General features: G+C 52.2%; 3 protein-coding genes across 17 annotated transcripts in view; 1 reads left to right on the top strand and 2 right to left on the bottom strand.

The window, feature by feature from the left end:
- Clcn2 (chloride voltage-gated channel 2) overlaps positions 1-2,035 on the top strand; it is a 13,805-nt gene extending 11,770 nt beyond the window's left edge. For all 4 annotated transcript variants that reach the window (XM_026790149.1, XM_005368964.3, XM_026790150.1 and 1 more), the window contains 2 exons: positions 834-920; positions 1,036-2,035. In XM_026790149.1, the coding sequence (XP_026645950.1) occupies positions 834-920; positions 1,036-1,230 (282 nt within the window). In that variant the 3' untranslated portion in view covers positions 1,231-2,035. The remainder of the gene's footprint in view (positions 1-833; positions 921-1,035) is intronic.
- Positions 2,036-2,078: 43 nt separating this feature from the next.
- Positions 2,079-11,026, bottom strand: Fam131a (family with sequence similarity 131 member A). 6 transcript variants are annotated; one of them, XM_005368966.3, is made up of 7 exons: positions 10,832-10,849; positions 9,726-9,787; positions 8,645-8,787; positions 5,745-5,838; positions 4,967-5,149; positions 4,660-4,776; positions 2,079-3,105 (listed from the first exon to the last, which is right to left on the bottom strand). In XM_005368966.3, the coding sequence occupies exons 4-7, from the start codon at positions 5,812-5,814 to the stop codon at positions 2,633-2,635; spliced, it is 843 nt and encodes a 280-aa protein (XP_005369023.1). In that variant the 5' UTR covers positions 5,815-5,838; positions 8,645-8,787; positions 9,726-9,787; positions 10,832-10,849; the 3' UTR covers positions 2,079-2,632. The 6 variants fall into 6 exon arrangements, with proteins under 6 accessions (XP_005369023.1, XP_013209858.1, XP_026645953.1 ...); XM_013354404.2 differs by lacking the exon at positions 8,645-8,787 and having other exon boundaries at positions 10,832-11,026; XM_026790152.1 differs by lacking the exon at positions 9,726-9,787 and having other exon boundaries at positions 10,832-11,025.
- A 459-nt stretch (positions 11,027-11,485) lies between these two features.
- The window catches only part of Eif4g1 (eukaryotic translation initiation factor 4 gamma 1), a 19,827-nt gene continuing 18,182 nt past the window's right edge, over positions 11,486-13,130 (bottom strand). For all 7 annotated transcript variants that reach the window (XM_005368953.3, XM_005368955.2, XM_005368956.2 and 4 more), the window contains one exon: positions 11,486-12,119. In XM_005368953.3, the coding sequence (XP_005369010.1) occupies positions 11,935-12,119 (185 nt within the window). In that variant the 3' untranslated portion in view covers positions 11,486-11,934. The remainder of the gene's footprint in view (positions 12,120-13,130) is intronic.

The following is a 13,130-nucleotide window of genomic DNA, read 5'->3' as shown; positions in this document are numbered from 1 at the left end:
GGGTCTCTCTTTTTTGTTTTTCGAGACAGCATTTCTCTGTACAGCCATGGTTCCTGAAACTGGGTCTATAGAACTGGCTGGCCTTGAACTCAGAGAGCTACCTGCTTCTGCCTCCTGAGTACTGGGATTAAAGGCATGCACCACCAGAAAACTGAGTATCTAAGATGTAACACTATGATGGCACACACCTAATACTAATACTAATATACACCTAAACCTAATACTTAGGAGGCTGAGGCAGGAGCAGTACTATGAGTTCAAGGCTAGCCTGGGCTAAGCAGTGAGACCTTCAAAAAGAAACAAATCCGAATTCTACTGGAGCTACAGCTCAGCGGGTAGACGATTTACCCAGCATGGATGATACTCTGGCTTTGATCTCAGAACCAAACACTGAGACCCTTGCTTCTTTATAAGTATGGTCATGCCCCAGGTGGGGGAAATTGGGAAATTTCCGTAAGCCCATTCCCATCATTTTATATAAGACAGTATTTAAGACGTGAGACATTGGGTGTTCGGGAAGCTGTTAGTGCTGCCCGTCTTGATTCACCTATTAGGCCAAGAGGCTCCCAAGTACACCCAGAACAGAAGATAACAAATTCCAGGAAATGCTGAGAGCTGTTTTCGAGACAGCAAATGGGAACTGCTGATAATATAAAGGTGGTCACATCTCACGGCTTGGAACATTCCCATAGCATTTCCCTCCAGCAGTGCCTCCACTACTGCACCCCTTCTGTTCCACGCCCTCCCCTCATTTTGCCCTGATCCCCTCTGACTGTGTTTCTGAGCTGCCCCCTTGAATATCAAGTACAGTGTCCCCTCTCCCTGCTCTGCAGACCCATACCATCTTCTCCCTGCTGGGCGTGGACCACGCTTACGTCACCAGCATTGGCAGACTCATTGGAATTGTGACCCTGAAGGAGGTGAGGTGAAAGGACCAAAGTTACTTCCACTTCTAAATGTCTGCCCCCCCCCCGGGGGGAGAGTCCTGGGGAGGGGTCTCAGCAGGGAACAGACACCTGACTCTTACCTTTCCAGCTCCGGAAGGCTATTGAGGGCTCTGTCACAGCACAGGGTGTAAAAGTCAGGCCACCCCTTGCCAGTTTCCGGGACAGTGCCACCAGCAGCAGCGACACAGAGACCACTGAAGTGCATGCACTCTGGGGACCGCTATCCCGCCATGGCCTCCCACGAGAGGGCAGCCCTTCTGACAGTGATGACAAGTGCCAGTGACCCCTCACTGGATGGCCTATATTCCTTCTGCAAGCAGCAGCAACCAGAAGCTGGAACCCAAGTCCACTCTAGCTGTGGGCTGCCAGCTCCTCCATCTCCTGGCGGGCCTACCTGGAATGTAACTCAACACCTACCTGCTAGAGGATCAGCAATGCCCTGGCAGGGTGAGGTGGGGTCCTGTGGCCCTTGCCCACTCTTTGAGAAAGGGGCAGAACTAAAATGGGTTTATACTGGAACCTCCAATGACAAGATGTATATAGAAATTTACAAAGATTTTTATATTAATTTAATAAAACAATAAATAGAATAAAGTAAACACCTAATTAGCCACTCATGTATAGAACACTTGTGCTGTTGGCTCATGTTTTCCTCTTGGATCCTCTTACCTGCCCAAGCCTGAGAGTTCAGTCCACAGCCACCTATCAACCCCAGCGTCCCAGCAATATAGGATCTGCCAGCGGCGCCCCCCCCCCCCCCCCCATGCCTCATCTGCAACACCCTGCCTGGATCAGGCCCCTAACCCTGTGGCTACAACCTTCCATTCAGCCAAGAAAAACCACTGCCCTCTTTCCCAACGATAGCCACTCCCTCATGACTGTCCATTCATTGGCACAGATCTCCTGGCTACCCAGGTGGCCCCCTTGTGGCACTCCCAGCTCTAACAGCCAGACCCATTCCTTTGTCCGGTTCCACCCTACTGAGAACTCTGTGCCCACAGGACCTTGCCATGCTGGGAGAGGGCCAGGGCTGAGGGGAGGGAGGGGCCGAGGAGAGGGGGAGGACACACCCTTTCATCATTCCAGTGCCTCCCAGAGAAGATCGGCTCAAAGAACAGACCAGAAACCCCCTGTCTTTAAGAAAAAAAAGGTTTAGAGACAATGGCAAGGTGAAGCACAGCGGGGCCCAGGTGGGTAAGGGGACCCTTGGGGGACGGCTCAATCCGTAGACTCTAGGAGGCCATGAGCCAGCCCCACAGGGGGAGGCGGTTCAGTCAAGCACTGCACGTGGACTTGGGTGAAGAGAGAAGCGGAGGAGAAGGGACACGAGGAAGGGTGGAGGAGATGGCCAGGCTTCCTCCATTCCCACCCTCCCAGCGCAGGTTCACATCCCAGGAGGAAATGTGGCATTTTGGATTCAAGAAACATGAACGTCACTGTCTGCCACAGCTGTAGCCATGCCCCAGGGGTCCCGGGCAAGCCCCGGCAAACCCCCAAGAGTGGAAGCAGTACATGCGCCCCTAGCCTGGCCTCTGCCTCCTCTCCAAACACTTTCATGCAAAACACACAATGGAGAAGTGAGCGCTCCCAGAAGCCCTCGGAGCTCCAGAGCCCACACTTTGGCCGCAGAGGCTCTGCCCCGGGCAGCAGCCAGGGGAAACATGCCACCACTGGGCATGTCTGGATCACTGGTCCTCGGGCTCCACCTCATCCTCATCTAAGGATACGACCCCAGAAGAGGCCACATCAGAGACTTGCTGCTGTCTTTCCCAGCTGCCGCCAGGCAGCGGGCAGAGCAGCTGGCAGTCCTTGCACGAATCAGGCTCCTCCTCGTCGGTAGGGGAAAGGCAGGATTCCGTGAGCGGTGAACTGTAAAGTGAGTCCTGGGCCTCCAAAGGGCCCAGGCTGCGGAAGGCACTTTCCCGGCTGGGGGGAAGTCTGGCAAGGAGCAGCTCTTCACCCAACATTTGAGAGGTCATCCTGGCTGGGGAGCCCAGCAAGCCATCCTCCAGGCTGCACAGACTAGAGCACAGGGTATCTGGGGACACGGTCTGGGAACAGTCGCTCTCAGGCTCCACAGAGCCCTGGCGCACGGGCCGGGAGAACCGACGACCTGTGAAGAGGTCCTGGAGGTGGGGCCCCAGAGACCCAGCAATGTCTGTGAAGGGAAGAAAAAAGAGACAGCTTTGCTGACCTCATTTCAGATGGTCAATATGGAAGCCACATGACCACCACAGACTTCCCAGCCCCTTCCACCCTTATCGTAACTGTGGGAGCAAGGGGTCAACAGAGGCAGCAGTAGAAACTGCATAACCTGAACAAGGTATTCATTTTTGATGCCTTAGTTCCTTTCATGGTAGATTAGAAATTCTAATAATATTTACTTTATAGTCCTAAAGCAAGAGTTTGCACAGAGGCGAGCACTAGATGCAGGCCCGCTGTATGATCACACTGGGTGCTCATTACTCAAACAGTGAAGACCGCTTGACCTGTGCTCTGCTCACATAGGGCATCCCAAGCATGGGATTATGTCCACCAGAAAAGCTCTGCACAGGCCCAGGCAGTGGTGGTGCACACCTTTAATCCCAGCACAGAGGTGGGCGGATCTCTGTGAGTTCGAGACCAGCCAGGACAGGCCCCAAAGCTACAGAGAAACCCTGTCTTGAAAACAAAAAATCTGCTCAAAGATTCCACACACACTTTCAAAGTTAGCCTGAGCTACATACTAAGTAGCCTGAGCTATAGTGAGGCCCTTTCTCAAAAAATTTCCCAAAAAACAAGATTCAAAAACAGACACAATGAGGATGGTCTAAGGAGCGAAAACCAAGGGACAGCCCCCAAGCAAAAAAAAAAACTGTCACACACATAAAAAAAAAAAAAAAAAAGGAATCAGAAAATACTTGTGGTTGGGGGTTCCACCTTGGCCTTAAGCATTCAAATGAGTCCCCTCTGGACCACAGCACAGCTTCTTGCCTGCTTTAAATGAAGGTTTGGCCTTGAAAACCTTGTTAATTAGCTGGAGGAGGAGGAACCAATAGGTGATCTTCAAAGGCAAAGGGTTGGGGGTTAGGGGCAGGGGTCCTATGAAGCCAGACAGCAGAAGCTGCAGGGAAAGCTAGCCACAGAGTCCAGGGGATGGAAGATGAAAGCAGAGCTGAGCGCAGCTGCACAGCCCCCAGGGTTGCAAGCACTGGCCCAAAGCAAGACCCACACGCTGGAATACAAAGATGCTGAGCTGAAGCCAGAATCCTGCGGACTCCAGACCCAGCATGCCTTCCTGTTTGCTTGGGATCACTGCCCTGGGAGGTGTGGGTACTGTATTCATCCGTCCTGCCACAGCCAACCAAAGCCACCCTCAAAGAGGTAAAGGCAAGGATACCACAGATCCTGCTGAAAGCACGGCTGTACTAGAGGGGAGGGAAGAGGTCCTAGGTTCTCTGGGCTTGTTTCTTTAATCTGAGAACTGTAAGACCCACTACACACAGGGAGAGAAGAAAGCTGGTTCAGCACCCATAGAAAAGAGCCGTTCCGTTTCCAACTGCTGGTTTCCCACCGGCAGCCAGTGATCTTTGTCCTTGGGGTGTCAAGGTCAACCTAGGTAGTCTGTTTCCTGTCTGGAAGGCTTGCGGTGCCCTGGGAGGCTCAGAGTGCATCACCACACCTCCCAGGTGAGCCCACCCATGTGGCAGCACAGCACCAGAACGTTCCTCACCTGTGTCAGTTCCCCCAGTGAAGTCCTCGTCATAGGAGTCATCAGTGGAGTCATCGCCATCCACGGAAGACCATGCTCGGAGCTTAGCTTCTGCAATAGCAAACTGCTCGGCCACTCCTACCAGAGAGACAGCATTCACTGGCATGGGAGCCGCGCTAAGACCGGGGCTTGCTTTGCAGACAGAAGATGTCCCTGAGGTCTCTGGGCAGAGGGAGGCGTGTGATTCCAGCCCCCGTGCCAGCTCCAGTGACGGAGGCAGCAGCCCCTAAGGCAAATCTGCAGGACTAGTTCCCTTTCTGCTACCCACCTGCTGCAAAGCGAGCCTCTTGTTCACCCTCGCTGAGGTCTGAATAGGAGGAAAAAGCTGATTCCAGAGCTGCAGGTGAGTCACTGGGCTTGCTCCAGCCCTTCCATTCGATGAGGTGAGCCACGCGGCCCTGGGCCATGGCTGTGGGCTTGGTCACGTGGTCCTTCACCACCTGGGAAATACCTGGAGGTGGAAAAAGAGAAGTTGGGTTAGGACTAGGGAATAGCTTGCAGGGAAGTAGGTGAGGAAGCTTAGGATGTCTTTCCATGTCCTTTGGGTAGGAAGAAGGGCTAGGATTGATGTTTTAAAATTATTTTTATTTTATGTGTACTGGTGTTTTGCCTACATGTATATCTGTGTGTGGGTGGTGGATCCTGGAGTTACAGAGCTGCCATGTGGGAGCTGGGAACTGAACCCAAGTCCTCTGCAAGAACAGTCAGTGCTCTTAATCACTGAGCCATCTCTCCAACACCAAAGAATCTCTGTCTCTCTCTCTCTCTTTGGTTCTTTGAGACAAGGTTTCTTTGTGTAGCCCTAGCTGTTCTGGAACTTGCTCTGTAGGCCAGGCTGGCCTCAAACTCAGATCTGCCTGCCTCTGCGAGTGCTGGGATTAAAGGTGTGCACCATCACTGCCCAGCTGGGCTAGGATTGATCTGCAAAAAGAAATCCCCCCAAAATGCCCTCAGGAAATAGTCACATAGGAATCAGTCCCACAAGACATGAGGAAAAGAAACAAGGAAGGACAAAGTGGGCGGATGAACAGACGTGGGGTGCATACCGTGCAGGGACGATCTGGCCAGCGCAGCTATCTCCTGGATGGTTAGGGCTCTCCGGGACTTGGGCAGCATCGCGACTGTGTCTCCAACATTCACCTTGAGTAACACCATCAGAAGGTCAGTGCCCCTCTGACAGACATGACCTTCTTTCCAACATGCTCCTGCCTATATATCAGCAGGAGCTGGGAGCTGGAAGAATGCAGGATTGCACACCCAGCCTAGTGGCTAGTGGCATGCAGAAAAGGCTAAGAAGCCGGAGTCCGCCAACTGTCCTCCTAGGGAGCAGTAGAAACTCAGGCCAAAGGAAGAGAACTACAGCCGAGCCTCCACTTTCCCAGGTCCCAGAAGGGAAGAAGACAGCTGAAGAACCATGAGTAGAGCCTCTGAAGACTGCTGGTGCACGCATTTAATCCCAGCACTCAGGAGGCAGAGGCAGGGGGATCTCTGAGCTCGAGGCCAGGCTGGTCTACAGAGTGAGTTCCAGGACAGTCAGGGGTACCCAGAGAAACCCTGTCTAGAAAAAAAAAAAAAAAAAAAGACAGGAAAGGAAGGAAGGGGGACAGCTAAGGCAAAGACATCCTTAAGGTTCTTCCTGCTCCTCTCTCTGTTAGATCTACATCCCAGCTCTTTCTAGGTGATCTACCAGAACCAAACATTCGGCATAACCAACTCCAAAACAAACATTCTCTTCCTCACATGAGGCTTGGCTTTCCAACTTCCCCCACATTCTCCATCTCCCTGGGATCCCTATCTCAGGATTACCATCCATTGTCCCCTAAGCTTTGCCTGCACGCATCCGCTCTTAAAACCTAGTGAGGGGCCAGGATGGAACCCAGTTGGTATGGGGCTTGCTTCCCAATCAGGAAGCATGGTGTCTGATCGCTAGCCTCTGATATCTGGTATATAACGCTTCCAGGTGCTGGGAGATGAAGGCAGGAGGAAGGATCAGAAGGTTAAGGTCATCCTTGGCTACCTAGCAAGTTGAGGTTAGCCTGAGCTACGTAAGACCCTATCTCAAAACAAAGTTATCACTGCCAACAACAACGAATCCTTATGGATATACCTCAAATCATTCCCCAACCCTGTTTCTGTCTTTTCTGTTCCTACCAACACTTCTCTTAACCCCTCAGTGACCTTCCCCAGGTTAGCAGGGGTCCCTAACCTTCCACACTACTTCAGCCCAGAAGTCTGCGTATAAAATCTCTTTTGTTCCCATAGCTGGTTTTTCTCAACTTTCCAGTGTTGACTGGAACATTACCCCCTCAGAGAAGCCTCTGTAGTTACTCAAATGGTGGTCTGCCCTCTAACTGTGGTCTCCAATTAGTCATTGTTTTCTATCAATGTACCATTAACAGAGCCAGCTTGCCAGGTGTAAATATGATTTTCTTTGTTGGCCTTTGAGGAATTCAGTCTGTTATGGTCACTGCGTCATCTCAGTGTTTAAACATACCTGGGAATAAGTAAATGTATGGGCTGAATGAACAGACAAGGTATAAATGCAGTTTCCCAAGAATACAGTGAATCAAAATGTCACTTCAGATTCTGTACAGTGATGCATGTGCTGCAAGAACATGCCATAATCAAAGCCAATAGTTTGTATGCTAAGTAAAATTTAATCTTAAAAATTGATTTTTGGTTGTGTGGGTTTTAGGGGGGAAAAAAACCTCTTTAGAGATATGGAGAAACGACTCCGTGGTTAAGAGCATTTGCTGCTCTTACAGAGGACCCAGGTGTGGTTCCCAACTCCCACACCAGGCAGTTCACAACCACCTGCTAATCCAGCTCCAGGAGATCCAACACCTCTAGGCTTCAGGACACATCCATAAGCAGACGCATACACATAAAAATAATTTAAAATTTTTAAAGATTTTTTTTTTAAGAAATAATATTGTCTTTTCCAGGCTCTCCCTCTGTTATTCAGGCACTTAAGGACTCCATAGGGAAGCCTCTGCCTCTCTCTGGACCTCCTTCAAGTCCATCACTCATTTCTTACCAATACTATCCAGCTCCCCTGCCTTCCCTGTCAACAAGCAGCCTGCCTGCCTCCCGGGACAGAAACTAGCTTTTTAGGCCAAGAGGGCTATCCTTGCCACGCAAAACGCGCCCTATCATTTAAGGCCATAAGTGTCACTTCATAATAGACTTACTTTTTTTTCTTTGACACCCCCAGCCCCAGATGCCCGCTGCTCGATTCCATACTGCCTTTGTGGTGCTCCCAAGGGAGCAGGAGATGGCAGCGTCAGAGTTTAATCCATCCGGGCTCCTAACTCCATCCTGTACCTGATTTAATACTCCTCGACAAGCCCCAGCAAATGTTTTTCTTTGCTGAAAATAATTTATGCACACACCCCCTTCCCAGCATTACCTAATTCTTCTCCATCATGGTTGGTTCCACCTGGCACAAGAGGCCTCAGGCCCATCAGTCCGACCCTCTCCTTCAATACCTGGCTGACAGGGCCTCCAGATTGGCGCCGATAGCCTCTGGCCAGGCCTGTGGGAAGGAGAACCTGCCGGGTGTTTCCTGGTTCGCTCTCCCTCCCTTCCCTCGCTCCCCCCAGCCGCTGCCATCCATGCAGGGCGACGCTCAGCGCAGCTGCGGCCCTGGCCCAGAGAAAAGGTGTATATCTCCGTGGCAACCCATCACCATGCAACAGGGTCTCCCGGGATACGGCCTGGGATGCGCTGACGTCAGCACCGAAGGCGCTAGCAAGCCAGCCCGCTGGAACCAAGCCGAGCAGAGCAGACCGGCGCGGGGGCGGCCTGCCGGATAGCGCCTCCGCTTGCAGGAAAAAGAGTCCGAAGCAGGATGGTGAGGCAGGAACGGGGAGGGGTCACACGAACCCTAAATGTGAACCCCGCCCCCGGCACACACACACACACACACACACACAAGGCCCAGCACCTCTGGCAAGTCCTGGCTGTCTACGGAAGAAGGACGAGGGGACCGGCTCCAGCCTCGGAGAGTCCGAGCAGATCCCAAGGAAGACAGAGAAAGACCTCGAGGGAGTTCGATCCACTCCACAGCCCAGGCAGGGTCCGAAGCCACTGAGGAGTCGGAGGAAAAGGTGTCCATCTGGATTCCCCACTTCTACCAAGATTCCCATTTTCATCATGTTGCCATGTCATTTTTACCACCCTCCCCCTCTCCCAGACAACCTGAGGCCACCATGTCCCCCCACAGCTCTGATTTGGGGCCCTTTTGTGGCAATCCAATGAACGCCTTCCTCTACAAATATTTTGCCATCAAAACGTAAGGTGAAGCCCAAACGTGGTTAAATTCTGAATCTTCCGCATCTCTCAGCCTTTGGAAAGTACATGAAATTCTCCCACCAACACTGCCCATCTCTCACTTTCCTTCTCCCCTCCGACTCCCTTGCTTTCCTCTCACCAACCTCAACTGCTCTATCACTATTCTTTCCCAACAAACCTGTCGGTTTTTTGTTTGTTTTTTTAAGTTTTCACCCTTGTAAGCCATTTCCTAAAAGCCCAGCCTGAATCTTCCTACTTCAGCCTGGTTCCCAATCTCTACACCACAGTGATTTTCCTCTCGGTATAGAATCTGGTGTGCCTTCCTCCTCAGCTTCCCATCACCTCCCAGATCGCATCCATCCATGGCCTCTGGTCTCACCTCTGCGACTTGTCTGACAAGTCCATCTTCCTCCAGGCCCTTCACGCTGCCACAAAAACATTTTGCCCAGCACAGAAATCATAGGCATGCTGGCTGTGTTGATGCAGAGAACCCAAAGCCCGAACTGCTTCAGGCTCAGCTTCCAGTTCTATTCTTGTTTTGGCTCCGGATGCTGAGCCAGTCCCCTCCCCACTTGGAACTTGTGCCTAGTCACATAAGGAGAACACTCCTGCCTGTCTCATAGCTTTAAGGAAGTGGGAGTGCCAGGGGCCTAGCCAAGTTCTCTGGGGCTTGTGGAGCTGCAGCTCATCCTTAGCTTACACGGTGCCCACTGGCCATGTACTTAGCAACTAACCTTTTAACTGGAGCAGTCGGCTCTGTCCCTGAGCTTCAGTCGGGTAGTGGTCCCCAGAAATGCTACCAACCAGAAAGAAGACAAGTTACTGGCTATCCCTGACCCCCCGTTGGTACCTAATCAGGGCTCTCAAAGCTAGGCCTGAGGTCAGGCAAACTTTCCTGACTACAGAAGGGGATGACTTTCTGAACTCCAAGCAGACCAGGGAAATCACTGCACCCTACTCCTTCTCAAATTCATAACCCACGAGGTTAATCCTGGGACTACAAATCCCAGAATTCATTAAGGGAAGTACAAATCTCAGCCCGAATTTAGTTGTAAAACACCTCAAATATCAACCACACCAATGCTTTGTGACTGACCATTCCTTGACATAGAAGTAAGGTAAGCTGGCAGACCTCAGACGCTGAGAGCTAAAGCAGGGCACCCACGTGTCTACAGGGAAACCACGGCCTGAGCAGGGGCCGGCTGTCTGGACCTTTCCTCGCAGAGTAAGGGCAATTTGGGGAGAGGGTTAATCGGAATAAAATGATCTGTGAGCACGAGGGATTTATCAGTTTGCTCACAGGTGCTCCACATGGGGCTTCAGTCCCCTTTAATCAACCAGCTGGTTCTTAAGCCAGGAGCAAGTGTTAGGTTAAAAACTCCGTGGAAGGGTACTTGGCCAGTATTTGCAAGCTGACTCCTGAGGATGACAGCACCCAGCTGGGAGAGGCAGGTTCACAGCAAAGAGGCACTCCTAAGTGATGAGAGGTTGGTGTAGGCAGAGAGGAGTATGGAGATACAAAAGGCTAGCTGCCAGGAGCTAGGAAGGTGGTGGCCGCAGGTTGCCCAGCGAATCCTACGCTGTGCCCCTGCAGCCACCCTCAGCAGAAGGAATCCAGACGGAAGGTGAATATAGCACGGAAAAACCCAAAGGCAGGCCACAGAAACAAGCCAGTCGGTTAGCCCCCTCCCGGTTCGCTCATCTGGCCCGAACCGCCTCCCTGGCGCAGGCTCCTCCCTCTCCTTTACCAGCCCCCTCCTCACGGCCCCTACCACCCACGGCCCCACCGGGCCGCTGTGTTGCCCGACTCCCTGTCCATGCTCCGGCCTCCGTCTCTTACCCTGACCGGCTGGGCGCCGAGAGCCAATATAACCCATGGCAGAGCACCCAGGAACGCTAGCCCGCGCTTGGGACCCGGGCCATCGCCTTGCAGAGGGTCGGGCAGCGGTCACCACCAGGGAGGGGACAGCCTGTGAGAAAGGGAGGGGGTGGGAGCAGCGCGTCTGCTGCCGCTCCCGGGAGAGGGGAACAGGGCTGGTGACGTAAGCTCGGGGCCGTGCCCACCCAGAGCAGGCGGGGCAAGCATACGTCACAGCCACTCAGTAGCAGCCTAGGTCTTCAAACTGCCTGCATCTCCAGTCTACTGCGGAGCCACAAGCCGGTAGGCCATGCGGTCATTTTACATAGAACATCCCCTTTATAGCTTCTATAGCTGTAAAGGCCTCAAACCCAGGGCAAGAATCACCCTGGTAGCAGTAAGTATTCTACAGCACTAATCTCCCATGTCAAACCAGTAAGAGGCCAATCCTCAAAAATACAAAACAAAAAAAAACCAAAAAACAAAACAAGCCCAATTCCTTGGGTCCACCCCCTCCCCAATCATTGACCGGGAAAGAGACAGGTACCAACACTGATATAATGCCAAGTCTGAAAAGAACGATGTCCATCTTTCCATATTCCTTCAAGGGGGCAGATCAGTAAAGAGGCAGTGAAATTAATTGAATTCATGTTTAATAATTACAGGCACCGTGCCCCCCCTTCCCCCTGCCCAGGCAGCAGCAGGGGTGGTGCAGGGGCTGGGGCATATGCCCCCAGCAGCGAGGACGGCAGTCCCAAGAGTGATTTCAGAAAATAAAAAAGGACCCTAGAGGCAGGCGGTAGTGCCCCTCCCCCCCTGCAAAGACACACCAAATTTCAAGACTTTATATATATCTCTGTGCCCCGGGGGGAGGAGAGGGACACTTGGCAGCATCCTGGAGGGGGGCCCCAGGCAGCCCCAAGCCATCCTGCCTCATCAGTCACTTTATTAGCTCAGACACATCGCACTACAGGCACCCACTGCCACTGCCGCCACTGCCGCCGCCGCCCCCCTGCAGTCCAGGCGGCTGGCTGGCTGGGCCATCCACGTGTCCATGGCTCCAAGTCCCCGGGCCCCACCCGCCATCAGTTGTGATCAGACTCCTCCTCCTCAGCCTCACGAAGCCAATTGAAGAAGGCTGTGACAGACTTAAGGGCCACACCCTTGCCCTGCTGCTCAGCAGGGTCCTTGCTGCTCTCCCAGCTGTAGAAAGCGTCTTCCTTCACCACGTCCTCATCATACAGAGCATCAAAGAACATTCGAAGCAGGTCTGCAAGCCACAAAGACATCAATTAGGTGACTAGTCTGTACCCAGATATCCCTCCCAAAGAGACACTGTAAAACTAAGCCCTGACCTACCAGCCTGGTATCCAGAGTGACTAGGCCTGACAGAATGCTAATTTCATGACATAAAAGAGGCTACCAGCATAAGAATGAGTTACTTGGCCAGCAGCAATCCTTAGGAACAGGCATGTAAGGGGGAGAAAGGAAGGGGAGTGGGGGAAAACAAAACAAAAAGAAAGGCATGTAACCCCAAAAAAGGCTGAGGCAGAAAGATCCAAGGATCAAAAGTTCAGGGCCAGTACTAGTAGCTTAGCAAAACTGCCTGAGAAAACGGGAAAAAATGAGGCCAGGTATGGTGGCGCACACCTTTAGTCCCAAAACTCAGGAGGCAGAGGCAAGCAGATTTCTGTGTTTTAGGCTAGTATAGATTGTTCTAAACCAGCTAGTTCTACAGTAAGACCATATCTCAAGAGAGAAAAAGGAAGGGGAAAGAATAATCAATTCTCCACTTTTTGGCTAACACCAAATTGAGTTCAAGGAAAGAAAAGAAAGGAAAAATGTAAGGTATGGGGTCCACAACTGCTCATTACTTGGGATACAGAGGCAAGAGAGGTTCAAATGCTAAGGCAAGCCTAAACTATGTCACTAGTCTGAGGCCAGTCCAGATGACTTAAGATCTGCGTCCAACCCTGACAAACACCCATGACCTCGTTCTGGCCTCTAGGGAGTGCTCACTGTTAGAGTTCACAGGTACTGCCTGAGCCTCGTCTCTGGCCATCAAGAACACCTTCCTTGCCACTGTGCACACTGCAGCAACTGAACAAAGCACAAGGACCCCATGCCCAGCACCATGACATCAGTAATGGCTTACCAGCTATGAGAAGCTAGGCCATTCCTCTGACCATTCCACCTGCCGTGGCACAGCTAACCCCTCACTCATTCCACCTGCCGTGGCACAGCTAACCCCTCACTCATTCCACCTGCCGTGGCACAGCTA

This window comes from Microtus ochrogaster, unplaced genomic scaffold (genome assembly GCF_000317375.1).
Source record: "Microtus ochrogaster isolate Prairie Vole_2 unplaced genomic scaffold, MicOch1.0 UNK43, whole genome shotgun sequence".
NCBI lineage: Eukaryota > Metazoa > Chordata > Mammalia > Rodentia > Cricetidae > Microtus > Microtus ochrogaster.
Note: the sequence above shows the minus strand (reverse complement) of the source record. Positions and strands in the feature narration are given on the sequence as shown.

What these genes read in the sequence shown, in the direction of transcription:
- Fam131a (XM_005368965.2), bottom strand. Translation starts at nt 9,458, where the DNA reads ATGCCTATGATTTCTGTGCTGGGCAAAATGTTTTTGTGGCAGCGTGAA. An exon ending in GGCCAGATCGTCCCTGCACG is followed by an intron (nt 5,150 to 5,744) that starts GTATGCACCCCA and finishes TTCCACCTCCAG; the next exon opens with GTATTTCCCAGGTGGTGAAG. An exon ending in AGAGGCTCGCTTTGCAGCAG is followed by an intron (nt 4,777 to 4,966) that starts GTGGGTAGCAGA and finishes TCTCTCTGGTAG; the next exon opens with GAGTGGCCGAGCAGTTTGCT.